General features: G+C 52.6%; 1 protein-coding gene across 1 annotated transcript; it reads right to left on the reverse strand.

Moving 5' to 3' along the window:
• Nucleotides 1-52: 52 nt before the first annotated feature.
• On the reverse strand, nucleotides 53-27323 carry LOC113924997 (excitatory amino acid transporter 5-like). Its single transcript, XM_027599453.1, has 4 exons — nucleotides 27189-27323; nucleotides 22243-22322; nucleotides 4422-4637; nucleotides 53-98 (listed from the first exon to the last, which is right to left on the reverse strand). Exons 1-4 carry the CDS (start codon nucleotides 27321-27323, stop codon nucleotides 53-55), a joined length of 477 nt encoding a protein of 158 aa, XP_027455254.1.

The raw sequence follows: 27323 nt of genomic DNA on the forward strand, positions 1-27323 counted from the left end.
AAGTGGGAGTCATTGGGTGGTGCTTTCAGAAAACTCTTGAAAAGGTGCCCACTCAGCCAGGACCCTTTGGTCCTTTCCTCCAATTGTCTTCCTTCTGCCTGGAACATGGATGTAATAGCTAGAGCTTCAGCAACCTCCTTGGACCATGAGATACACTGATGACAAAAGCCAAGTGGTAAACATGGTGGGGGGAGCATGGGATCCTGCTGCCCATGAGCTGCCCACCACTGTACTGCTGATTTGGGAGAAAATGAGCCTTTACTGCAGTTCAGCCTCTGCTGCTCTCGGTTTCTCTAACTAGCCTCCAACGGCAACTCCTAACTAATACATGTGCTCATACTCATAATCGATGAACTCATCCTGCAGACTTTAATGGAGAATTACACTTTTGATTATTAAACAGGAAAATGTACGTTTTCTTCTGACTTTGAATGCCCATGGGAAGACTTTCCAGGCTCCTGGTGGCATAAATGCACATGGAATGTGCTTGGGAGACAATAGCCATGTGCATCAAGTACACACACCCTCCGGCCTGGGCCTTCCTGCATGCACTTGGGGCAGAGCCACAGCCTGCCACCTCCTCTCCTTACCTATTCTATGTCCCAAGACTGTGACATTCCAAATTTGCCCTTAATCCCATGTCCCCAACCCCCCAGGTGGGGGTTGTCCCTTCCCAAGCACGGCTCCTGAGGGCTGCATCCGATCCCTGAGAGGGTGACTGGGAGCGATAAGTAGAGCCAAGTCATTACTTCATCTCTCTGGTGTTTTAATAAGATTGGGAAAAAAAGAAGGGGCCCAGCTCTGATTAGCATACACTTGTTTGGGTTGTTTTCTGTGAGGCTGCACTCTGAGCAGACGTCGGTTTTCTGGAGCCTTGGGAAATGAATTCATGTCTCTCTGAGTTGTCCAGGGACATGGCCTGTTGTGTTCCTCTGGAATCATCTGAGAGATGGCTATCTTCCCGGCCCTGAGGTATGCCACCGGCCTTATTCCCCTGCTCTGTTGGTCTCTACGTCTTTCTGACTTCTCCTGTGTCACACCTGCCCGCACTTCCCAGTTCCTTGCCCTGGCTGTCCCTTTTCTCAGTTAACCAATGCTCACTGGCCACCTGCTCTGGGCCACAGCGAGGGTGAGGGGGCCCCTTCCGTCCTGGTGTTCTCATTTTCTGCACAGCCTCTCGGAATGTCAGAGCATCTAAGAAGAGTCTCTGAGAGTGTCTGTCCGGTGCATTCTTCTTCTCTGTCCTAAGATAGAGGACAGCCTGGTGCAGGATTGCACTTGCCCCTCTCAGCGCAACATCTTCACCCAGAGCGGGTGCCTTATAAAGGGGGGGGGGGGGTGAGTGGAGCGGAAGTGACTGCACCCCAAACAGGGCATCCCCCTGCTTCCAGTCACATCCTGACCACTCTGCCCTGTTCCAATCCATCCTTCCCAAACTCACCAGCTTCCTGTTTCTAAAGCATAACAGCCAACCTTTCAGCCTGGCTTCAAGGTCTTCAAGGTTGGATTCTGTATTGTCCTCCCAACCTCAGCTCCCAGAACCCACCTCCAGGAGCTTCTGCTCAAGCCCTGCAGCTTTCTCCCTGGTGTGTAGGCCTTTGTGTTTCAAAACCACAGAGCTAGAAGGGATCTTGAAAACTGCCGGGGAAACTGAGGCCTGGAAGGGTCACACTGTCTTATTGACAGAGTTGTGACAAGGCCTCCCATCGCCAAGGTAATGGTTCCCTGTCCCTGCAAGCATGTGACTGCTCTCAGCTGCCCACTCTCTGACTAAGAAACAGTGACTGTGATGTCAAACCACTCAGCTTTGCAAAACAACTTGCCTTGGGGTTGAGAGCAACTGGGGAAAAGCCTCAAACCAGAAGGATCAGTTTTCACCACGTGAAAAGCAACCAAGAGCAGGAGCCACTCCTGGAACATTTGATTCTGACACGTGTGTCCGATCCAGAGCCCTCAGCCCCTCAGCAGGGGACGCCGTGGTGGGGAGGGGGGGGACTCCCGAGCACCAGCTCCTTCCACCACGAGGAAAGGCTGTTTCGAATCATAGAATCCAAGAAAGGATGAATCATAGCCACCAAATCTTAGAAATAATGGATCTTAGAAATGAAGCTTCTCGAAATTCTTCCCTTGGCCTCTAGGATATCTGCTCTCCTGGTTCCCCTCCTGGCCCTCTGCTTGCTCCTGCTCTGTCAGCTCTACGCAAACCTCCAACGTGGTGGGGAGCCACATGCTTGGCACCTTCTCCCTGTGCGAATCTCCTCTTCTGGCTCAGACCCCAACCCCATCTGTGACCTTGTATCCCGTGTCTGCCTTCAGCAAACACTGAGCACCTCCTCAGAGCTGTTCTTGGCCCCAGGGTGCAGCAGGGAACAGATTTGTAACAATCTAGCCCTGGTGGAACATGTTATGCAGTTATAGAGTCACAAGAAGAAATAAACACACAGGATGTCCAGTAGTAATAAAGTCTCTGAGGAGAGAGTGTGACAGAGGTTGGGAGGTGACGCGGAGCAGAGGTGGAGTGAGGGGAGGAGCCATGCACCCTTACAGGAAGGTCCAGCCAGACAGAGGCTGTGATGAGGACAAGGCACTAGGATGGGATCTTACAGATACTTGGGGACTGGCAGGAGGCCTGCAGGGCTGGAGGGAGGGGAGGGAGAGTTGGAACAGAGATCACAGGCCGTGGGTATGTGGTGGTACATCAAGAAGGAAGGGCCTATAGGCCATAGTGAACATTGTGGAGTGTGTTGACGTGTGATGAGTCATGAGCAGGATCCCTCTGGCTGCTGGGCTGAGACCAGACTGGAGGGAAGCAGAGAGAAAGCAGGGTGACCTGGTTGGACCCTCTAGTGAGACATGATAGTGCTCTGGGAGATGTGAGAGTGGCACAGGAGGACAGAAGGGACAAAGGATATTATTTTGAAGGTAGAGCTGACAGAATTTGCCAACAAATTGGATGCAGGATATGAGAGATGGTGGCCCAAGATGGGCAGCCTGCCACCCTCCATCTCCAGCTCAGACTCTCCCAAAGACTCAGCTCCACCAGCCAACCACTGGTGGACACCTTCCCCAGGATGTCCACACTTGCTCTAGCATTGTCCGGCGACTCGGTGACCACACACCTGGGTGTTCAGGCCATTGAGATCAACACTGCCCCCTTCTCCATGACCTCCTCCCTTCTGCCCTGCGTGGCTCCTGCTGGTTTTACCTTGCGAGCAGCCTTCAGTCTGCCCTCTCCCTGTGCCCAGGGCCACCATCGTGTCCCTCTCCCTGCCTGTCCTCCCGTTCTCCCCTCACCCCCCATTCACCCTCACTCTGCAGCAGAACGAGCCTTTTGAATGGGATCATGCCGCTTCTGTGTTCCAAGCCCATTTCCTGTGGCCTTTAGGATAAAACACAGCTTTCAGCCTGGGTTACATTGTCCTTCATGATAGGACCCCTTCGCTTCTCCAGCAGTGGAGAGTGACTGTCCACTCCACCCCCTGCCCCGTGCCCCAGTCACGCTGAGCAAGTGAGGACTTCTCCCCATGATTTCCCTCTCAGCTCAGGACCTTTGCACACCTTTGCCTTCACAAAGAATGGGCTCCTGGCTCCCTGGTACTGCCACTCATCCCTCCCTTTGCCTCCCCTGAGCCTGCTCTTCGCTCTCACCTACAGCCCCTGCCTCCCTCATTGTGAATCCCACCCCCATGCTGTTGCTGTCTCTTCGTGAACCTTTCTCTCCTCTGGAACTAGGGCCAGGCTTGAGTGCCTGGCACACGGCGGGCATTGGCAGGGGTGAATGAGTGATGGAGAGGAGGCGCATGGCCTGCATGGAGTCTTGGGAAAAGGGGTTTGGACTTGGATGCATTGCTGGGTCTACAGCGCTTTCTGGGAGGAGGACTCAGGTCCCTGCCACACATGGTTAGCAGTATCCATGGGGCTCAGGCAGGGGCACCACCGGGCAAAAAGCCTGGCTCCATGACCTGCCCGCGGGACAACCCTGGAAAAGTCACTTCATCTCTTTGAGCCTCACTCCCTTGTCTGCAAGAAGAGGACCAAGAAGGAAAAGGTGGTGAGGGGAGTGACCACTGGCCTTCCTCAGTAAAGGCTGGGTGCACACAAGCAAGCTCAGTCAGCAAACAGCCACTGATACCTGCCTGGTACCAGGCTGCGTGCTGGGGCGTGGCTCCCAGAACCCCGTCCTGCCCTCGAGGTGCTCTCAGTCTGATGGACACACACAGTGCAGTGTGAACCCAGCGGGCTGCACAGGGGCTGAGCTGTTTGTGTGGCTTCTGTGGCCACACGAAATCAAGAGCAGACCCTGGGCACCCCCTCCCCATGCCCTATACGGCCTCTGGCAGACATGGGGGGCCAGGGCCTTGGAGCCAGTGGCCCTGGCCCAGGAATGGCGTTCCCAAGCAGAGGGTCAGGGTGAGAGTTACCGGATGAGGTCCAGCAGGGCATCGGCGGAGCTCATGATGGCCTTCCTGCTCTGCTCTGTCGTCTCCTTCTGGGCCACCCTGCCCGGGTGAATGATAGAGACCATGATGATGCCCACGATGACTGCCATGAAGGTGGTCCACAGGTAGTACGCCACGGTGAGGATGCCCAGGCGGCTGGAGGTCTTGGCATCCAGGGAGGCGAGGCCAGACATCAAGCTGGGAGAGTGATGTGGGTCAGGGTCTGGGGGTGGGGGGCCACTCAGGCAGACCCACTCACACCCCTCCTGGCTCTGCCCAGCACCCTCACAGAGCTGGAGGGACCATGCAGGCATGTGCGTTATCCGCGCCCCTCCCCCCCCCCCAGCAATCCAGCCCTGTGGTCCCTCTAGCCTGGTTTCTTGCTCTGTTCTCTGGCCCACGCCGGGGGCAGCCGCCACACCCTTGCACACCTCCAGGCCCTTGTCAGTGCTGTTGCCTTTGGTGTCATTACCAGGTTCCTCCACTCGGCCTAAGTGCTACTTCACTAGGTAAGACCAAGCGCAATGTCACCACTCTGGTGACATCTCGGACTACCTGCCTCTCCCCAGGGACAGTCCCTGGCCTCTGTCATGACCCTGGCTATCCCTGTCTACCTGTCTCTTTCATCAGACTGAGGACCTGAGAGGAGAGGGGCAGGTGTGACTTCTCTGTGGGTCCCCAGTGCGTGTGGAGTGTGAGCTCTCAGGGCTGCTTGATCAGGCAGGGGGTAACTGCAGGCTTGCTGAAGGAACTAATGATGGGAGTGAGTGAGAGCCTAGGCTGGGTCCTGGTCCTGGCTCTGCCCACTGCCTGTGGGACATCTTTGGGCCTCAGGATCCCATCTCTGAAATGGGGCCGTGGTTTCTCGGAGAGGTGCCACCCTATGGCCATCTTGGGTTACCACCTGAGCCCAGACTCCCCTTCGTCATCGTCTTGGGAGGTTGTGTTGAGGGGGCTTGTGGGTCTCTCTCCCCCTGGCTCCTGACCCTGCCTTGCGCTGGGCTCTGGGCCTACCAGTGCAGGTCAGCCTCGGAGTTAACTCTCCTCTTGGCTGTTGGTGGGGTGGGGTTGAGAGATTAGTTAAGGAGATGCTTGTGCTTTGCTTTGCTGCCAAAAGGATTTTTCCCCAAAGCCCTTTCATTCTTTCAGATAAAGGAAATATTTGTCTGGGTTTAATCATGTAAACAAGAGTGGATAATCCCTCCCCATCCTGCTCCTCTTATCATTAGACTACACTCAGGCAGCACCAGCATCAAGCTGAGCACTGTAAGCTTCTCCCCACTTCAGGCTGTAGCTGCTGCCTGAGTACCCTGCTCTTCCTTGCTCTGTTAAGACACAGTTGAAGGGTCCCCTCCTCCAGGAAGCCTTCCCTCACCACTGGCCGGGGCAAAGGCTCCTTCTCTGGGCTTCCACAGGCCCTGTGCTGTCCGTTGCCCCAGCCCCCACCTCACTGAGTGGCTGACTGTTTAATGGAAGTGCCTCCGGGACTGGGTCAGGGTCTGGGTCTGTTCAGTGCTGGATCCACGGAGTCAGGCACAGGGCCCAGCCGAGTGCAGCTTGGTAGCAGCTTGCTGAGTGAAGGAATGAATGAATGAATATTTACAATCTCTGTTCATCCCTTGCCTGCCAGTATGCCATATGTTAGTGATGGGCTTAGGGTGGGTCTCAGACATAAATCCTGAAGGGCTTATAATGGGATTGTGTAGGCAAGGGAAATGGGGGGCTGCCCTGCAATTATTATCCACCAGAGAGATTATCCCCAGCCTGGGGCCAGCACATCAGCCGAGGGCCAAACAGCCCGCTGACTGCAACAGAATCCCCCCCCCCAGCGAAGTCCCAACTGCTTCATCTCACAGGGAAGCAGGAGCCCCGAGAGGATGACCTGCCCAGGGTCACACGGAACACTAGCAGAAGCTGGACTGGGACGCAGGCCCCAACTCCAGGCCTGCCCTCTTCCCTTCATGTATTTGTTCAAACCTTTAGTGCTTGCCCACTCCGTGCCATGCACTGTGTCCACAGAAAGAAATCAGAATCTCTCCCCAGACTCAAGCTGCTCCTGGTGTGGCAGGAGGGCAGGAAGGAGACAGAGCGAGACAGTCCGGGATAAGTGGACTCAAGGAACCAGGAGCCAGAGTGGCTGCATTAGTACCATAGGCAAGAGGACAAGGAGGTGCTCTCTTCACTCAGAGGAGAGAGGGATCACTTCTAGCTAGGAGAGTCAGGAAGGGCTTCCTGGAGGAGGGGGCATGTGAGTGGTTCTTGGGAGCCTGAGGAGGATTTGGAGATGGAACAGATATCCCAGGCAATGAGACAGCAGTAGCCAACAGAGAGGCTGGCAAGTGTGGGCACAGTGTGGTCAGAGCTTAGGTCAAATTTGAGGAACGGTGATATGGGGGACAGACAGACTGTGCTCGGGAGTGGGGGTGGCCTTGAGTGCCAGGCCATGGGGGACAGAAGGAAAAGTGGGGTCCAGTACAATTCATCCCGCAGAATTGGCTGGCTGGCTGAAAAGGGAGAACTCGCCACATTTGAGAACATCTAAGTGAAGTGTACTGGGAGGGACCCTAAAGTGGTATTTGTGAGAGCAAACATCTGGGACGGACCTAAGAATGTCAGTGCAGAATTAGACCGGGCCTCAGGCCCCTAGTTCGTCAATGCAGAATGAGATTAAAAATTGCAGCATACCCATGCAGTGGCGTTCTGAGCAACCATCAGAAGCAATGGTGTCATTGGAAAGAGGTTCCTATTGAAGGTTAGGTGGAGAAAGCAAGGTCCGAGCTAGTCTGTAGCTCTGCAGGGAGCCCTAGAGCCTCCTGTGACAGAGACCCTTCTCCAGGTTTGCAGTCCAGATGCACCTGCGCAGACATGCTTGAGGGATTGTGCTCAAGAGGCGTGTCCATAACAGATTGCAGAAAGGGACAAAGAGCCCCTCCGAAGGCCACCCTGAAGAAGAAGAAGGTCTAACACAGAGGTGGTTCCCACTCAGGGACCGACCAGGATGTGGGAAGGGAGGGAGTGTAGGTTCTAGATACAGCAAGAGAGGCCCTGACTCAGGGGCTCTGGAAAGGAGAGGGCTGATGGAAAACATGGAAAGAATTCCATCACCTGGGCTCCAAGCAGTTCCCCTCTGGAGCCTCCAAAATGGGAAGGGTTTTCCTACTGGCTGGAGAGGAGGTGAGTAGCGGAAGGCGGGAGCTCGCGGGGAGGGAGCCACTGGCAACGGCTGATGGAGCAGCCAGGTTGGTGACCATGGGTGTTGGCGGAGGCCGAGACGACTGGGAGCTCGGTACGAGGAAAGCGTGGACCCCACGTGCACATGGGCCACTCCAGGGACTTATGGTAAGAAGAAAGCAAGTTCAAGGTCCCGCCTTTGACAAGTGGGGGGCTCCTCGAGGTCCCACACTTTCGGGCCAAGCTGTTAGAGTGACCTTTCTGAGAACCTGTAAGCTGGGGTAGGGTGGCTTGCAAGGACTCACGTGGATAGCACAGAAAAAAAACACTAGCAAGAGAGAGTTTACAGTAGCTATCTTTGGGTGGTGGGATTATGGGTGATTTTCATTCTGTTGTACTGTTTATCCACGTTCTCTGTTATTTCTAGAATAAGGATGTCTTGCTCGTGTGATGGAGAACACAATCCCTTGAGTACCTGGCAGCCACAGAAACCATAATCTGTCTGGACCTTAAATGTCCCCAAACACCTGAACATCCACCTCATTTGATCCTTAAAAAACATTCGGCACTGTCCTATGGAATTACAAGGTAGGCCACAAATGTAAAATTTTAAATTTCCTAGTGATCTCATTGTAAAAAGTGAAAAAAATAAGTGAAATTCATTTTTTTGTGAAATTCATTTTAATACTTTAACCTGGTCTATCCAGAATATTATCATTTCAATATGTAATCAATATAAACATGTTTATACTGCAAGTGTTAAAATTTTAATTTAAAATAATTTCTTAAAAAAGTTCCTCAGCTGCACTAGCCACATTTCGAGGGTTCAATAACCCACTTATGACTAGTGGCTACCTTATTGGACTATGCAGCTGGAGTTAAAGAGAAGGAAAATAGAGCTCAGGGAGGGGGAGATAATTGGCCAAGCCACCCAGCTGGGAAGCTGTGGTGTCAAGACTGGACCAGGGGTTTCTGATTCAGAACCCTGCGGGGCTTCCCCAGATCCCAGTGCCTCTCCACGATAGGGAGCTGCTTTAACTCCTGTGGAAGAAAAGTGTCTTCTAGTTTTGGCTGACCGTGATTCTCATGTGATAGAGTCCATGTCATGCCTCTATAGTTCAACTCTCAGAGTTGATGACTTGTCCCATGATGGATTTGTGATGGTGAGCTCCCCATCTTTGGAGGTATCCAAGTAGAGCCTGGATGGCCAGCCACCTGTTCAGATGCTCGATCAAGGCTTCTAGACTGAGTGGGAGGTTCTGTGAGGATGCCCTCCAATGCCCCTACTGGCATGTAATTTACGGTGAGGGGAGAATAGGTAACCTTGCCTCACCTACTCCCAGTCTCTGGCTGGTTGCTCCTTGGAGCCCCCACTGTCTTTCAGGGCCCTGGGGAAGAGCCTCAGGGAGCTAAGAGGTCTGGGACTGAGCCATATGGCCACCACCCAGAGCCCAGGGATTGTGGATCAAGAGATTGCAGTGATTGGGGTGCAGGCTGGGCTCAAAGGCCCAGTCTGTTTCAATCTGGTAACTGCTCCACTTGTAGGGGTGGGGGAAGGGAGGCAGCAGCTGCCGGGCTCCTCAAGGAGGGTGAAAGAGGCTGTTTACTGACCCATCACTGGTTCTAACACCAGCTGCTGAGGTGGGTATCATGCCCACCTGACCCCGGGAGACACCACTGTTGCCGTGCACTTCACTGGGGTCAGTGGACAGAGTACCTGGACTGTTGGCCGCCCTCCACCCCCATCCCATTTGAAGTCCTTGGCGGCTCCCCACTGCCCTCAGAACTTTGCACATTCCTTCATGGCCTTGGGTCCAGTGTGGCCTGACTCAGTCTCCAGCTCCTCACCCACACGCTCCAGCCACCCTGGTCTCCGTGCTGCTCTGTGAGCCACCTTTGCATGGTTATTCCTTCAGCCTGGAACTTGCTATCTCCCCACACACATTTCCCCAACCCCACTCATTTCCACTTGCCCTTTCCATGGCCAGCCTAGATGTCCTCTCTTCTGGGAAGCCTACCTTGAGGTGCCACGTCACCCTCCGCCCGAGGGAACCCCGTGCTTCCCAGTTAGTTAGAGGGCACTCTGCTGGTATGCCCACCTCTGAATCTCCAGGGCCCAACTGGGAAGCTGGCAGGGAATAAGTGCTGGTGAAGCAGGAAATTCCAAAGGAACCTGGTCCCCTTGCCCCTGCCCCTCCTGCTTCCCTTCCCTGTCCTCTCCTACTGCTGCTCATCTGTCCAGTCTCCACTCAGGCACCACGTCCCTTGGAAGGCCCCTCTGGGACCACCTGGCTAGGCAAGGCATCTCCCTCCTGCTCCTACACGTATCCCTCAATAGCTGGGAGCCCTCATCAAGTTCCCGAACCTCTGTGTGCCTTAGTTTCCACAGCAGGATAAAATGGAGGTAATGATGGTTGGTGGTGAGGGTTAATCTAGATTTAGCATAGTACCTGGTACATCATAAATATTCAATACATTCCAGTTATTAGCATTTGCTCTACGATGTCATGGTCTCTTCTCAGACTGCCTGCCGCAGCAGACTGTGAGCTCCTCCAGGGAAGGGCTGGATCTGGCTCAGCTCCAGGTCCTCAGAGCCCAGGGCCTGGTCTGGGTGCAGGTTTGTGGAGTGTGTGATGTTAAGCCAAGGTGTCATTCTAGACGAGATTGTTAAAAGGTCAACTTTGCTCTAATGACCATAAGCACCCATTGTGGGTTCCCTGAGAGCAAGTCCTCTAGACCAGCTCTGGTCCCCTCACCAGGTTTAGGGGACTACCCCTGGCACTGTATGTCTGTGTGACATTGAGACAGTTGGCACTGGAACTTTTGGGAACAGACAGGAACTTTTTGGAGTGACTGTCTCAGGCAGGGCCCTCTCCTGGGTGAAGAGAATCTGAGAGGGTCCCTGGAGGTGTGATTCAGGCGTCTTCTTTCAGCCTCCCCTTCCTGGTCATTTTCATCAATGGCTTGGCCAAGGCCGCTGACGGCATGTGGATGGGATTTGCAGAGGACAGGAAGCTGGGAGGAACGGCTAATGTGTGGGATGAGGACGTTGGGACAACGCAGAGCCCAGCAGGCTGGGACCACGGGCCAGCTCTGACACGATAAAACCGAGCACGGACATGTGTTGGGCCAGACCGGGCTTCCACAACTGGGGAGAGGACAGACTCCGGGGTGGGGGCAGGGGCTGAGCCATAGCAGCAGCATGTGGGAAGGGGACTTTGGGGTTGGCTTGCTGCCAGCTTGCTGAGTCATGTAAGGAGTGGGGCTGCTGAAGGGCCGGTGGGCCCTCTGCCTGTGGGGCCAGAAGCCTGGGAGCTTGTCAAGGAGGCCATGGACCCACCCTGACATTGAGACCTACTGGGAAAAGGATGGGGGAGGGAGGTGTGTGTCTTGCAGCTGAGGTAGCTGGTGGTGACAGAGATGTGGGCCTGGGGAAGTAGCTGAGGGGGCAGGGGCTGTAGAGCAGGGAGCAGAGCAAACCTGGGGAATGCTGGGATTGGTGGGGCAAGGCACAGGGAAGGAGATCTCAGCTCAGCACCAGGTATAACTTTCTGCCGTGGAAGGGACCACCTTGAGAAGTAGTGAACTCCCAGTCACTGTAAGTGTGCAAGCAACTTGCTAAGGCCACCCGATAAGTAGATTCAAACCCTGGTCTACTAGCATGACAACACCCATAGTCACAACATCCTGGCACTAGGATGTCTGAGACAGGAAGGAGCCCTGAGCCCCATGGCCAAGTCCTTGGGCTCTGGCCTCGGCTGACCCAGTCAGGGAGGTTCCCCCAAGCTGGCCCCGGGATGCAGCTGCAGGGAGTCCACTAGAAAGGCAGCTGGAAGGAGGCATCTGGGGGTCCGTGAGAATCCTTTCAGCCCTTCCGAGCATCATGGCTTGCTTTTTCCCTGGAGCAGATGACAGGCCCAGCAGCTGACAGCAAGTGCCACGTTAGCACCGAGTTACTCTTCCCAGATGGCTCTGCCACACCCCCATCCTCAAGCCAACTCTTTCTAAGATGTGAGGCAGGATGCCCAGACTCCCATTTGGCTAAAATCAGGTCCCCTACCCAGGGCACACATTTCTCTACCGCCTCTGCTTGCACACTTCAGAGGGCAGAGAACTCACTACCTTCCGTCGGCCCCTCCATATGGGCTAGCTATGCTTATTAGAAAGTCCTTCCCGGTGCCAGAATGAAATCCATCTTGAGGGAAGAGAACTCCCCATTCTGGGCCCAGCCCTGCCCTCTGGAGCTACACAGACCAAAGCTCTTTGGTTCCACTTTAGATGTTGTGGGGCTCAGAGTGCAGGGGTAGGGTGGGAAAGGAGGACGGCTGGGTGGGGGGCGGGTACAGAGCCAGGCATGGTTCTAGTGGGACACTGCTGTCTTGTCATCCCCAACTGCCCTCTGAAGGTCCCTCTTTCCCAGCCAGACCCCTTGGCACCAGAACAATGCTTAATTGGGGCTTGCAAATAACAAGCTCACAAATAATGTGCAAACAACACGCTTGAACGGAATCGAAAGTAAAAGCTTGGGGAACTAAAACTGCAGCCCTCAGAGCTCACAGTCAACCACTCTCCACCAGGAAGGCTCTGTGCCCAGGTGTAATAAGGGTCCCGTCCAGGTCCTAACTCCATGAGAGCTGAACTCCTACTCCTTTTTTTTTTTCCCACAAAGCAAAGAATGTCAGGTGTGAGGGAGCCAGAGTGTTCCCACGGAGGACCACCACTCTGGTCTACAGTTGCAGACTGTCCTCTCTACCATGAGGAACAACGTCCCTGGGATGCCTGGTTATGACCAGTGCCACCATGCCATGGTTAGGAGCCCTGCTCCAGAGGAAGGAAGAACCACCCCCTGCCCCAGGGTAGAAGGGGACATGGGTCTTCTGCTCCTCTCCCTCCACCAGCAGGGCTTCTGGCGTCTCTCCACCGAGGGCTCAGGCTGGGCGGCCCAAGTGAGGCTTTCTCCAGGTCAAAAGAGACCCTCCAGGGCAGTGGTTCTCCACAAAGAAGGGTAGTGGGAGCTTTTCAGAACCTCCCCCACCTCCCCAAACTCTGGTACGTTCCCATTCTGCCCCACGTTGAACACTGGCTCTGGGTGCCGTGCGTCCCAGGAATGAATGAGATGGGCTTGTGGTCCTCACGGAGCTCCAGCCAGTTGGTGGAGAGACCTGTACTGGACAACACGGAACCCTGGGTCACGGCTGTGATTGGGAGAGGCCAGAAGCAGGGTCTAGCCCAGCCCGGCCTGGGACTCTAGGCTTCCTGGAGGAGGTGGCTGCTGAATGGATCCTTGCAGGAGGAGTAGGAATTCTCCACCTGGACAGGGGAAAGAGCATGGGAGCCCATGATCGGTTGATAAAATGGGAGGTTTTTGGAGTCACCAGGCTGATGGTCTGACCCCACCCGCAGCCCACAGCTGGGCCATGTTCCCCCTCCCGATGAGTAAGGCGGTCAGCTGACTGGGCAAGAGGGCCAAGGACAGATCCCAGGGCTCCCATCAGAGAGGTCAGCAGAGCTTTGCTAAGAGAGGTCACCCCATGGCTTGAGGGGCAGAGCGAAAGCACAGGCTGCTCCTTCCTCCTGCCTCCCTCCCACTCACTGTGGGCTGGGGAGCCCGGGGCGGTTGCCCCCTGCACACTGGCTCCCGAACCAGACTGCAATGGCTGCGGAGCCCAGGACCATCTCCAATAAGTCAGAACGTGGGTGTTTGGGTGTTTTCTGCCAAGCTGGAGTTCCTCAGGAAGGGGGGGGAAGGGAGTGTTGGGTTTCTTTGGCCAAACATGATTTCCTGATTCTAAGAAAAATCAGTTGAAAATTCTTACAAGAAACAGAAAGGAAAATAACACACACACAGGAATGCATATGCACACGCAGACGTACACACCATACACAGAGGCGAAGATACACACCATACAGTTCCTCACAAACCCACACACGCACTTGGGTTTCTTTGCTATGATGTGAAGCTTACAAAACATTCTGCCATGTTCAGCATCAGTGAATCACAAACACATGGATTCAGTTTCCCTTGAATGATGGCTGGTTTAAGAAACTGAAGAATGAGGGGAGAGGAGGGTTTGGCAAAGAACAAGTGGAGAATTAGAGGCCCTTGCTGGATCCAGATGCTGGTCCCACCCACCCCAGCTTTCTGGTGTCGCTTGTCTGGGGATGTGTGAAAACAAGGCGCAGTTGACTTCCCAAGCTCAGAAGCAAACTCCAGCCCATTTGGGGCCTTGATGGGCCACCAAAAAATAAAAATAAGAAAGCACCTGCTGGCTACGGCTTTGTCAATTGGCTGACGGCATTGTGTCTCTTTTATGGCTGAGGCCAAGAATGTGGTAAATAACAGAACTTGAGGTAACTCCAGAGTCGTGGGACACAGTGACGCCCCAAAAGGACATCCAGCAGCATCCTAAGTGTCGAGTGAAAGGAAAAGGGTTTTGCAAACTCTGACCTGAGTGGAAGATGAAAACAAGATTATGGAGACGAGGGTGCAGTGTGGACAATTCTTATGACATCACATTGAATGAAAAAGAAAAAAAGAAGAAACACATAGACTTATTTTTGTGGAAGTAACAGTGACGTCTCCTCTGAGAACTTAAAGGAACAGGAAGTTGCCAGTACCCTTTGGGGTAAACTATAAATTAAAAAGCAAAAGGGATCGAATAGTGACAGGTGCTATAACTGAGAGAAAATGGGAAAGGAAGGCCCCCAAGCCTCCACAGATTGACTTTTCTAGTGGAAGAGGAATGATTAGCATGGGCTCAGTCCACAGAGGGGCACAGAGAAGAGAGCGGAGAGCAGCAAAGTGCTCAGGACCCACCCAAGCACCACCGATGGCAGGTGGGCCCCAGTTCAAGGACGTGACAGTGCTGTGGCAGGTCCTAACCATCCGACTATTCCTGTGCCAATGTACCGGGAGGCAGAATTTTCTAAATTTTGTCTGAGGCTTCTGTGTTCATAGGTAGAGATAGCTCATTTCCTTGCAACCAATTTCATTTTTAGAAAACAATTTCCAGGGCGCCTGGGTGGCTCAGTTGGTTAAGCGTCTGCCTTCGGCTCAGGTCATCATTCCAGGGTCCTGGGATCGAACCCTGCATCAGGCTCCCTGCTCAGCAGGGAGACTGCTTCTCCCTCTCCCTCTGCTGCTCTCCCTGCTTGTGCTCTCTCTCCCTCACTCTCTTTCTCAAATAAATAAAATCTTAAAAAAAAGAAAGAAAGAAAACATTTTCAAATGGCAAATACAAGGTAAGAAGCACCGTAGTCCAGGGGAAAGGAGAGACTTCTGTGGTTTGATGGACACACCTTAAGACCTTGAGACCGTAAGATCTGCATGCAGAGTTATGAAAAGTGCCTCAGTTTGCATGAGAGGCTCAGGGGCCTTCTGGGAGAAAAGAGACTAAGATCCCACACCCTGCTCCCTGCGATTTGAAGTTAGGGTCAGGGTATACTAGGGTATACTATGACCAAGATCTGCTGGCGCTAAAAGCCCCCAGGGCTAACCCAACAGGAGGAAAAAGGGACCAGGGCTCAATCCCAAGGAGCCAAACTCAGGGCATGACTGAAGCTGCTTTGAGAACAATGACCGGGCACTTCGGGGGATCTAGGAGCCAGAGCAGGGACACGCACCTGCAGGGGGCAGGGTGCTGATGTGAACCAGACCACACAGGGCCTGTGTTCGACAGCAACACCATGTGGAAGGAACCAGAGCCAACAGAGCTAGTGGCAAGATCAAATCCTCCGGTTCCAGCTACCTGGCTGGAAGCTTCCCTGAAAGGAAATAAACTGACCTTGGCCACTGGGGTACAAACCTCAAGAGGAAGACGTTAGGCTCCCTGCTGTACAGAGGATCAGGCCCTTATTTGGCACATTCAGTTCTGAAGTCAGTACAGAAGACAAAACCCAAGGAAAATTAAATTTGCCCCAGAGATCCCTTAAGTGGCCCATAAAGTTGAGGAGTATAATTCCATGTAAGTCCACTCAAGACAGTTTTCTTGGGAAATGGGCCGCTGTTTCTTTAGGTGAACACCAGCTGATCACGACTGCTTCAGGGAGATGCTCACGCTTTGAGAGGCACGTGGGAACTGAGACTGGCTTAGGGTGAAGCGCACCCACCTCTCGCATGGTATGCTCATCAGGAACACAGCTCTCTGAATGGGGGCGGCCTCCTGCCTCCTTTAAACTCTTTTCTCGGGAGCACCTGGGTGACTCAGTCGTTAAGTGTCTGCCTTCGGCTCAGGTCATGATCCCAGGGTCCTGGGATCGAGCCCCACATTGGGCTCCCTGCTCTGCAGGAAGCCTGCTTCTCCCTCTCCCGCTCCCCCTGCTTGTCTTCCCTCTCTCACTGTCTCTCTCTCTCTCTGTCGAATAAATAAATAAAATCTTTTAAAAAAAATTCTTTAAAAAAAAAAAACTATTTTCTCAGTTTCCCACAGCATATGTCATTGAATGTGCTTGCATTAAATGCGTATATGATGGGACTCCACCAGGTTGACCCAGAGATTAACTCAAATGGCAGACCCGGCATCACACTGGCCATACAATTAAAAAACTAGATCATCCTGCCAGCAAACATTGACCCAGTGGGTTCCCTGAGTGGCGAGCCTACAGGGAGAAATGCTCCGGCCAGAGACTGCGTGCACCTGCCCTCCTTGGCAACTGGGGTTATCTCTGTGAATGAATACATCGGCATTTCGTGTATTTCATTGCCTCTTGCCAGCGTCCGAGGACTGGCCTCACCAGCTCCGGGACTCAGATGAGGGTGAGCTTCTGAACCAGTCAGCCAAGGGCCACGCCCTGGGCCTGGTGATTCACTACTAAAAAAGATAGAGCAACCATTTATAGGGGAAAAGATCACAGTGGCAGAATTAGGATTCTGGGATGATAGGAGGATCTTTTTTCTGGATTCTCTAAAGGGTTTATAATTATAGAATTTTTTAAAGTACAAAAACATCTTTAAAAGGCAACTCTGAATCATCCTCCAAGGGTCAGTTCAAATGTCGGTCCTGAACTGTCTCTGAATTCTGCCTCAGCTGCCCTTCCACTGCTCTTTACTCATGTAATACGCATTTATTAGGCACCTACTATAGAGCAGGCCCTGCGATGTTCCTGTAAAAGAGATAGAGGAATTCATATTCTTTAGAATTTTTTATGATAAGAGAGTTGTCCCCGTTTAGAAGAAATTCCTTGATGAGCCACGTGGGCCAGAAGCTGAGCAGCACCTCCACCCACCCGCCCCCAGGAGTAGGGCAGGAGTGGAGGTGACTTTTGAAAGACAAGGAAGACAGGATTTCTGGCCGGTCTCAGAATAGTGGTAAAGAGAAGGAAGGTGGGGAGAGAGGAGGAAAGAGGTGGACACACCCCATGTTGACCCCAGTGATCCACAGCCTTGGATAATCTCCCTCCCTAAGTGTAGACGGAGTCTGTGACTTGCTTCTAACTAATAGGATATGGCAAAGGTGATGGGATGTCACCCCCATGATTATGTTATATAAGACTGTCTCAGAAGACTGGAGAGTGAGGGATCCTTCTCTTGACCCTGATGAAGCCAAAAGCCATGTTGGGCATTGCCTTTGGCGAGAGCCAGAAGGCAGGGAACCGCTGATAGCCTCTAGGACCTGAGGGTGACCTCCAACTGATAGCTGTTAAGAAGCTGGACCCTCAGACATATAGCCTCCAGGAAATGACTTCTGCCAACGACCCAGATGAGCTTGGAAATAGATGTTTCCCTGGCCAAGCCTTCAGATGAGAACACAGCTAAGCATACGCTTCGACTGCAGCCTCATGAGACCCCAAGCAGAGGATCCAACTAAGCTATGCCTGGGCTTGTGACCCATGGAAAGAGGTAGATAATTAATGGCTAAGTTTGTGGTAATTTGTTCCAGAGTAATAGATAACTAATATGCAGAGAGGGAGAGAACCCAGAGATGGCCGAAGGGCTTACACTCCTTAATATAATCCTTCCCTGTGATCTTACTCCCAACTGTCAGTGAAATTGCTAAATTTGTGCGCTGCTTGAAGCAAGGGATCTGCGTGTGAACAGGAGACTGGCAAAGGCTGTCTGTCCTCTGACTAGTTGGAGGAGTGTTAAGGGCAGAGGAAAGCAAGAGGCACTAAGAATTCCTGGAGGGTGAGGTGACTGCGACAGCCATGGCACATGGAATGGCTCTGGGCAAGGGCGACACGTATGTGTCATGTGGACACGCTTGGTACCTAGTCCGTGCGCCTGCGAAGGCTGCCACAAACACGGGGGTGCAGGTCTGTATCCGTGTTCCCAAGTGTGCCTGAGCCCAGAGAGGCTTCCCAGAGGAAGTGACAAGTAAGCAGCGGGTGGAAGAGGTCACCCAAAGGACAGCAGAACCAAGGTGGAGGGTTTCATGAAACATCTCCTCTGGGCCTTGGAGAAACCTGGTGAAGCTCTCATGAGTCAGAAAAGAACAGGCGACATTCATCATATATCAGGAGCTATGCTGGGTGCTCCAAGGACACTATCTTATTTCATTCTCAAAAGGGAGGTGGGTGTTCTTCCCATTTTATAGGGAAGGTTACTAAGGCTCAGAAGCTGAGAGACTTGATTAGGTTCACACCTCCAGTGCATGACTCCAAAGCCCCAGCTCCTCCCCTGGCGTCTCCTGCAGATTCTCAGCCATGTTGGCCAGTACCTAGGGCTCCCCACCCTCACCGTGAATCCTGAAGCTACAACTGGCCAACGGGAGGATGCACTCAGCTGAGGGGGCTCAGGCTAGGTGCTGCCTTGGAGTGGATTCCAGAGAAAAGAGGCCCAAGAACGGGAAGATGCAGGACTAGACTGAGGGGTTTTTTGTTTTGCTTAACCATTCAAACACTTGTGGAACTTTTAAACCATCCCCTACTTGGGCCCCTTTGGCAGTTCTGGTTTAGTAAGCCCAGTGTGAAGGCTGACATCTGAGTGGTCAAAGCAGCTCTGGTGATTTTGCTCCGTCCTAAGTGATGACCCCCCACACCAGTGTGGCTGCCCCTTGAGGACAGGGATCACCAGCCCTGAACTGGCCAGGAGCAAGAGCTCAGGGGACTGTGGGCGCCCGATGGATGGATGGATTACAGACCAGTTGAAGCCAAAAGAAGACGAGTTCAGGGATTATGCAGGGTTTGGGGCTCAGAAATGTGTCATTTTCCCCCTGAGAAGGTTTAATTCTCCCTGAGTAGGAAATTGAAAGCACTTCCATTTTTCAATGACACAGCTGCTCTGCACGAGCCCAAACTGTATAATAAACAAAGGAAATGTGTGAACACACACTGGCTTTTCTCAAGTTAATACAACATTCTGTTCCCAGCGCAGAGAAGGCACTTTCGTCTAGTGGAGAAAGACTGGGCCTCTGAGAGCCAGGATTCGGAGAGGCGGACAGGCCCTTAGTCACTAGGTAAGCTGGGTAAACCAAGGCCCAGAGTGCGGGTGCCTTACCTAAGATCACGTGATAATTTGTGGAGGAAGCAGGTTGGGGACCCAGGCCTCTGACTCTGACTACAGGGCTTTTTTTTTTTTTTTAAGTAGTTTCCATACCCAGGGCGCCTGGGTGGCTCAGTTGGTTAAGCGACTGCCTTCGGCTCAGGTCATGATCCCAGAGTCCTGGGATTGAGTCCCACATCGGGCTCCCAGCTCAGTGGGGAGCCTGCTTCTCCCTCTGACCCTCTCCCCTCTCATGCTGTTTCTCTCTCTCTCTCTCAAATAAATAAATAATATCTAAAAAAAAAAAAAAAGTAGTTTCTACACGCAGTGTGGAGCCCACCGTGGGGCTTGAACCCACGACCCCGAGATCAAGACCTGAGCTAAGATCAAGAGTCCGACGCTCAACCAGCTGAGCCACCCAGGCACCCCTGACTCTAGGACTTTTTAAAAAGTTAAATGACTTGCCCAAGGTCACACAGCCAGGTAATGGCAGGGCTAGGGCAGGACCCCAGGTCTGTGTGACTCCAGGTCCGTGCAAGGGCCCGGCCTCTGCCCCTGAGGTGTTTGGGTTCTGAGTAAGAGGGGACGCCCGGGGAAGTAAGGATGATCAGAGGTCAAGGTCGGGAAAGCTGCCTGACAGGAGTCGCATGCTTTATATCATAAGGAGAAGAAGAAAAGAGTCCTGTGCTTCCTCCGTGAACATACTTGTTCAGCTGTCCTGTAACCTTGTGTTTTCTCGTCTGTCTCCCTCACAGCCTGTGAGCTCCTCGGGGCCTGACCCTCAGGTGTCTCTGTATCTGCAGTGCCCACGACAGGGCCAAGTGCCCCGAAAGCACGGGGCATGATTGTTGGGCTCCTTCGCTAACTCACCTGACAGGTATTAAGGAGTACCTACTGTGTGCCGGGCACTTGGCTAGGTGGAGAGTGGAACCTCCGCAGAATAGTATGTCTGCCTTTACCGCATTTGCGGTCCTATGGGAGTTAAAGAAACAAGGGGCCAAGTGAGTCCAAACAGGATGACAACATATGGTCAGTGCTGAGCAGGGAAAGGGAGCAGGGCTTGGTGAGGCAGAGCGAAGCTGGTGCTGGGGGTGGGGGAAGGGAGGGACGGGTGGGGCGGGCCGTTCTAAGGTGGTGATGTGCAGGTGGGCAGGTGGAGATCTAAAGGAAGAGGAGGAGGAAGAGATGTAGAGTGCGGGGAAGCGTGTTGCAGGCAAAAGGAACAGCCTGTGTGGAGACCCTGAGTTGGGGCAGGGTTGGTCTGGTCTACAAGGCCCGTGGGACTGGAGTGAGTGGGGCCTTGAAGTGGGGTGCAGGTAGGGGAGGATCAGGCAGGGCCTCTGAGATCAGGGGAAGGGTGGAAGGGTTTGTTTGAAACACCGAGGCAGCCATGGATGGGTTTTAGGTTAATGGATAGCAAGCCCACATGGCTTTTCAGGAGGTGGTTCTGACCGCAGGGTGGAGAACAGTTGGGAGGGGAACAGGAACAGAAGCAAGGAGGCCGGTGAGGGGACCGTGGAGTCTGGAGCTGGCGGGGGGGGGGGGGGGGGGGGGGGGGGGGAGGGAGGAAGCTGGGTTGGGTTTGGGAGGAAGAACCGGCCGCAGTCACTAATGGACTGGCTGACGGTGGGAGTGGGAAGGGAATGATTAGCAAGGGGGCTTGAAGAACTGGGTGGATGGAGCCGCCGTTTATGGACCAGCAGAGCTAAGGGAAAGGAACCGGTTTGTGGGGTAAAACCTCAAGCTGGTTGCGCTGAATTTGAGACATGTGTTAAGCATCCAGGGGAGATGTCGAATAGGTAGTTTGAGTGTGGGGGTCAGGCGAGAGGCCTGGGAGTACTTGGGAGTGTTGGGCCTGCAGGTGGTCCATCAAAGCCATGAGGATGGACAAGAGAAGTCCTGAGAAGTAGAGGAAGAGAGGCTGGGACGGAGGGACAGAGAGCAGGCGACAGCCCCGAGGAGGAATTCAGGAGGGAAAGGGGGATCAGCTGCTCTGTCAAGTGGGTCAGCTGCTATGGAGAGAGGTCACGGAGAGCAGGGACTGAATGTCCTTTGGATTTAGCAACATAGAAGCTACTGGTGACTTTCACTGATTCACTGACTCGGTGAATGACTCAAAAGATGCATAAAGAGGAGACAACAACTAGAGTGGGCTGAGGAGTCAGGGAAAGATTTTGGAGGGAGGGAGGCAAGTGTTTCAGCAAGATCCTTGGGAGGCTGAGTCCTGAGAGACCTAAATGCTTCCTGCAGGAAGCTGAACTATACTTGACAAAGCACCCCCCCCCCCCCCCCCCCCGCCCCAGGGGGAGAGCAGAGGGTACCATTTCCTGGCCTCCCTGCCCTGGAGGGAAGCGGGGAGGAGCTGAGGCTGGGGAAGCCGATGACCCTGCCCCAGGGGACAGAGCCACTACCCTCCCACCAACATACACACAGGACTCAGAGGTGTGTCCACGTCCCTCCCTGCCCAGAAGTCCTGGGAGGTGAGGATTCCGAACCCACAGCCTCAGAGCAAAGAAGGGCTCTCAGACACCACCTGAAGGGGCCAGCTCATTACACAGAGAGGGGCAGGGGCTGGCTCTAGGTCACCCAGCATGTCAGTGGTAGGGGACAGGTATCTCCAGTGATTTCTAGTGGCCCTCCCCCAGTGAGTAAAGTGTGAATTCTTTAGCCGGGCATACAAGGTCTTTCATGCTTGAGCAAGAACCCAGCCCCTCCCCGACATCTAGCACACGCAAATACGTATAGCCTCAGGCAGTCCTTGCAATAACCCTTTATTGTAGGTGTTATTATTCTCATTTTGCAGATGAAACAAGCTCAGAGGAGTCTGGGCACCTGTCCAAGGTTGCACAGCTGAGCCAGGATATCAACTCATGAGTATCTCCAAAGTTGTCTTTTCCCCATGCCCTGCTGCATTCACCTCCCTGGCCCTGAGTTACCTGGGAGTCAGGTCATGTCCCCTGACACCAAATCACTTGTTCAAGTCACGAGAAAGTCCCTTGAATGGGCTGGAAATCAGTGGTGCCACTGAAGCCCAAGGCTCCAGCAGCCCATGCCACAACCCAGTGGCCACAGAGACCCCACAGCATGCTATTCCCAGGACCTGGGGCCACAGGCCAGCTGCCCACAGCAGGAGTGTGGCGCCTACCGAATCCGTACAGAACCCCGTCCCCTCCCAGCCCTGACCTCCCAGCCAAACATGTGCCCCTTCCTCACCTGGAGACCACCAGTGGTAGGATCAGCATCTTCAACATCCTCATCAAGAGCTCCCCAGGAAACTGGAAGTAACTAATTTCCTGAAAATACAGCAAGAGCGGGGATTATAGCAGGCGGTACCAACTTCACAGTTGTTCACAGTCTTCAAACACTGTTTCACCCACATGCTCCTGTGTAGCACGCGGATGGCAGAGTCCACGGAGGAAGCACCGGCTTTGGAGCCAAATAGACTGGGGTTCTACTCTTGACCTCCCCCCCATAACTAGCTATGTGGCCATTATCCAAGTTAAGTTTTTGTACTTGCAACCATCTTTCTCTCCCTCCCTCCCTTCCTCCCTTCCTTCCTTCCACCAAAGCTAAACACTTGGTTAATGGTCTGATACTTTGAAAAGCCCCAACTCATAGAATTTTGGTTTTAAAGATCTTCTAGTCCAGTTGAGCCAAGAGACGGAGAGGACTTAGCATTGACAGTGCAGGACCAGAAATCAGGCTCCCTTGTCCTGTTCTACTATCATTTGCAATGCTCTAGAAAATCTTTACGAAATAAGGGTGAATGGGAGAGAAACTTTGGAGTCCTTACATGAGCAAAGATGCCTTTATCCTACCCTTACCTCGGATATTTAGTCTGGCCATATATAAGATTCTTATTTTGAAAGAATTTTCCCTCTAAATTTTCAAAGGCATTTCCCTTTGTCTTCTAGATTCTGGTGTTGCTTATGATGTTTGGAGCCATTCTTCCTATTCCTTAGTGGAGACTTGTTTTATTCCCTCAGAACCATTTAAGGATTTTCTGTAATTTTCATGGTGATGTACCATGGCATGAGAGTTTCTTCTTTCTTTTTTTTTTTTTAAATTCATAGTGCTGTGCATATTTTTCACTTCTGAGAAAATTTCTTACATGCTCTGTGAAATTTTTCTCCCCATTTTTTCTGTTAGCTCTCTCAAAAACTCTTTTATTAGAGAGTTGGATGTTGGACACCTCTAATTTTCTTCTATTTTCATCTTGTTTTGTTTTACTTTCTGGGAGACTTCTGCAACTTTACCCTAGCTATTGACATGTTTATCTTGCCTCGTCGGTTTTTAATTTCCAAAAATTCTTTCTTTTTTTTTTAAGATTTTATTTATTTGACAGAGAGACACAGCCAGAGAGGGAACACAAGCAGGGGGAGAGGCAGAGGGAGAAGCAGACTCCCCGCTGAGCAGGGAGCCCGATGCGGGGCTCGATCCCAGGACCCCGGGACCATGACCTGAGCCGAAGGCAGACGCTTAACAACTGAGCCACCCAGGCACCCCACAAAAATTCTTTCTTGTTCTCGGATTGTTCCTTCTTTTTGCATCCTGTTCTGTTTTACAGTCACTGTATCTTCTCTCACATCTTGGAAAAACTTAAGACAAGATTTTAAAAATTTTCTTCTAATTCCTGCTTTGTCTCTGCTTCATTAGAGACCCTTTTCGGTTTGTTTAGTCCCTGTCTTTCTGTTAGAAGCTTTGACTCTGGCTTTCTGCTCGGCTGTAAGTGTGAGGCACTGAAATTGTGTGTGCACGAGTGGAACTTGTCAGGTGATAGCTCCTCACAGAAGGTGATGGGTGACAGTCTGACTTGTTTACTCTGGATAGAATGGGATGGGGGAAGAATCCCCTTTATAGCAGGATTTGGAGATCTTTTCTCTGAGGCTCAGTGAGAAGTCTCTTCTCACCTCCGACTAGGGGGTGAGGATGTGCCTAAGCCCAGCTGAGAGCAGTCTTATGGGGATCCCACACTCGAAGGCAGATGTCCACTCATTTGTGTGACACATGTGCCTCATCACCTCCCCTCCCCCAACACACACAGGTGGACCGAATTTCCCGAAGTCAAGCTTCTCTGTGAGGCACCGGCAGGGTGGTAGAGATGGGCGGATGAAGTGTCCCCTGATTACATGAACTGGAAGGGACTGACAGCCTAAGTGCCCCAGTTACAAAATTCCAATCAATGTCCCTGATTTCACCTCCTTGCTTCACCTGGCCTCCTGCAGCTCTGTGCACTTTCAAGTGCAGAACCTTTCTGGAGTTCTCCGAGCCAAACTGACATGGCATCTACTTCTGTAGACACAGGGTTTAGCTTTCTGTGCTCTGCTGAGTGAGGTCATTCAGCTCTATCCACTTCCCATCTTTGCCTAATTTATGGTACTCCCTCAACTTCTTTTCTCAATTGTCTCCTTTTATATTCTCTTGGGAGTCTATATCTTTAAAAAATTCCATTACTATAGTTTTAGTGGAATTCCAAGAAGGAAAGGAAAATGAATGCAATTGTAAATTCACCATGGTTTAACTGAAGCTCTCAAAATGATCTCTATTTTTATTTATTTGTTTTTAGAGAGGGAGAGAGAGAGCATGCACACACGTGCATGGCAGGGGGAGAGGGAAAGAGAGAATCCCAAGCAGGCTCCACGCCCAGTGCATAGCCCCACATGGGGCTTAATCTTAGAACCCCAAGATTATGACCTGAGCCGAAATCAAGAGTTGGACGCTTGAGCCACCCAGGGACCCCTCAAAATTATCTATGTTTTTACATGAGATACTATTTCCAAAGATAAAATCTGTGATCTTGTAAGTTCTTTTCACAAGTAGGACATGCTTCCATTTTGCAAATTGTTTACAACTTTTGCCTGTTGCATAAGCTTACAAAATAAGGAGGGTTTAGTTTCTGAGTCACAGGCAGAGATCATAGAAACAACTCCTGGATTTCAAAGTAAGATGCTGAGAAAGCCAATTCCTGCCAAATAACTGATCAAAGACTCCACATCCTTTCTTCGGTTTATCTGGTCGGTTAATCCAGACTGGAACACATTTGCATTTCCAAGCAGATGGGGCAGGCAGCTTTGGCAAAGGAGGCCCCAGATGAGCTTGGCTTTTAATAATAAGCATTCCAATTTGTTTTCACAAAATAATCTTCCTGCAGGAAATATATTTTTTGTTGCTCAGGGAAATTAAAGAAAGATTGCAGATTGTGCCATTGCCCATTTAATTCAGCAAAGAGGCAAGGGTTCTCTCTGTGACAAGCCCTGAGCTAGACTCACATTTTGGCTCATGAAAGCCCATGTGATGTTCAGCAAGTCAAAATCTGCTGGGAGCGCCAGACACCTGCACAAAAGGCTCCGAAGCGGGACAGTCAGCAGCTGGCTACAGGGGAAGGCTGAGCGTGGGGTGAGCATGGGAGTAGAAGATTATTTCAAGTGGGGGCAGGTCTGGAAGAATTTTTGTAAGATATGGACTATGAGATGGCTCTCGACACAGGTAGGACTTGGACAGGCAGATAAGGGAGGGAGGAGTGAAGTACCAGCCACTCAGCGCCACTGTATGCCTGGCACTGATGAGTCCTTGTTTATTCTCACGACAGTTCTAATAGACATATAGTGCCCCCCACTCCAGATAAGGAAAATGAGGTCCAGAGAGGAGATAGGATTTTGCCAAGGGCCACACAGCCGTTTCCGAGTAGAGTCAAATTTCAAGGTTCTGCTGCCTCCAAGAGTCCAGGTCTCTCTCTTAATAGCCAAGAGTGGCTTAACAGTGTTACCCTTGTAATAGGGGCTCAGTTCTCAGGGAGGGGGGTGTTTCCCTTTTCATGGAAGATGAAACCTGATGCTTGAGCCCCAGGTGTAGGTCATATTAGGTGTTGGTGAGCTGCAGGGAGAGGAATTTTGTGAAATAGGGGATCTTCCAGGAGCCCATTGACAAAGACTCTCCTCGAACAAACATGAGACTAGCTAATCGGGGCTCTCTTTTCGGCCAGGCCTCATCCTTGGGCCTCGTCTTCGGCCTGCCTGGCCCAATTATAGCAAAAATCCTGCCACGTCAGGTTAGTGAGAATGCCCCCTCTCTACGTTCAGCAAGAATCCCTCTACCCTCCACATCTCCTCTTAGCAATGTTCTCTCAGTTGGCCCCCTCACTATGTTCACTGTCTCTAAGTGAACTGTCTGCTGTCTTTGTTGTGTTCGGACATGAGCCTGATCTCTCTCCCCTATTCCCAGGGTCTTAACACCTATCCCAGTAGTCCTGAACAAAGTGTCCCTTACTGTTTTAACAAGGGTCAGAATCGTGTTTTCTCCAGTGCCATGGGAGTGTCCCTCCCTGTCCTGTGGGAGATGGGTGCTGAGAGGGACAGGGGCCCTTGCTCAGGCAAGGCATTGCCACCCTTGTAGTTACACAGTCCAGAACCCCGGCGGCCGGCCCTGCTTCCCGGCCCTGCACCCAATCCGCCACCACATCCAGAGGGTTCCTTCTCTGGAAACACTTCTCACATGGGCCCCGTCCATCCTGCTGTCAGGTGTCACCCCTGTCTCCACCTCCTCACCCGGTCCCCTGCCTGTCCCACCACTCCCTCGTCCTGCACTCAGCACCAGAGTGATCTCTCCAAGTTGAGATCTGACCATTTCGCTGCCCTGCCCGGAGCGGCTCGCGGCGGTGCTGGGCCCCTGAGAGCCGCTGGGGCTCCAGCCCCTGCCTCACGGGCTATTTCCCAGCTGCTGTGAACAGTCTGCTCCACACACACCCAAGTCTTTTATGGCCCTAGGTCTCGCTCCTGCTGTTACCTCTGCCTGGAACACCCTTCCTGGGTCTCTCGTCATCTGAGCTGCTGTGGGAGGTGTTCTCTGGTGCCTGAGCCCCTTCTTCCTGCTGCCATCCTCTTCACCCTGTGCTTGTCCTGATGAGACGCCCTGGCCTCTCACTTACCTGGTGATGCCATCTGTAACCACTCCCTCTGCCATTTTACCGGCTGTCACCCTAGTTCCGCAGGGTTTCATCACACCCATGCTACAGATGAGAAGACAGATCCAGAGAGGCCAAGTGACTCCCTGACTGTCATGTCGCCAGGGAGCCATGGAGTACGATAGATTCTCAGATCCCTCAGGCCCACATACCCCTCCTCGACGGGGAGCCCCGAGAAGCTCTGCTCCGGGTGGCTGACCTGTGGGGAGAGGCGACGGGTCCTCAGGAAGAATCCGAGGAGGCAGCCCACGGTGACAGACAGCACAGACAGGATGAGCAGTCCATTTCGCTTGCACACGTCCTTCCCTCGTGCCAGGGTGGCGCCGGGCGCCAT

This window comes from Zalophus californianus, chromosome 4, assembly GCF_009762305.2.
Source record: "Zalophus californianus isolate mZalCal1 chromosome 4, mZalCal1.pri.v2, whole genome shotgun sequence".
In the NCBI taxonomy this organism is placed as follows: Eukaryota; Metazoa; Chordata; class Mammalia; order Carnivora; family Otariidae; genus Zalophus; species Zalophus californianus.

Coding starts and splice junctions, on each gene's coding strand:
- LOC113924997 (XM_027599453.1), bottom strand. CDS start 27,323: ATGGCGCCCGGCGCCACCCTGGCACGAGGGAAGGACGTGTGCAAGCGA. Junction 22,323..27,188: donor CCCGTCGCCTCTCCCCACAG/GTCAGCCACCCG, acceptor CTGTATTTTCAG/GAAATTAGTTACTTCCAGTT. Junction 99..4,421: donor GCCCTGCTGGACCTCATCCG/GTAACTCTCACC, acceptor TCCATGTTCCAG/GCAGAAGGAAGACAATTGGA.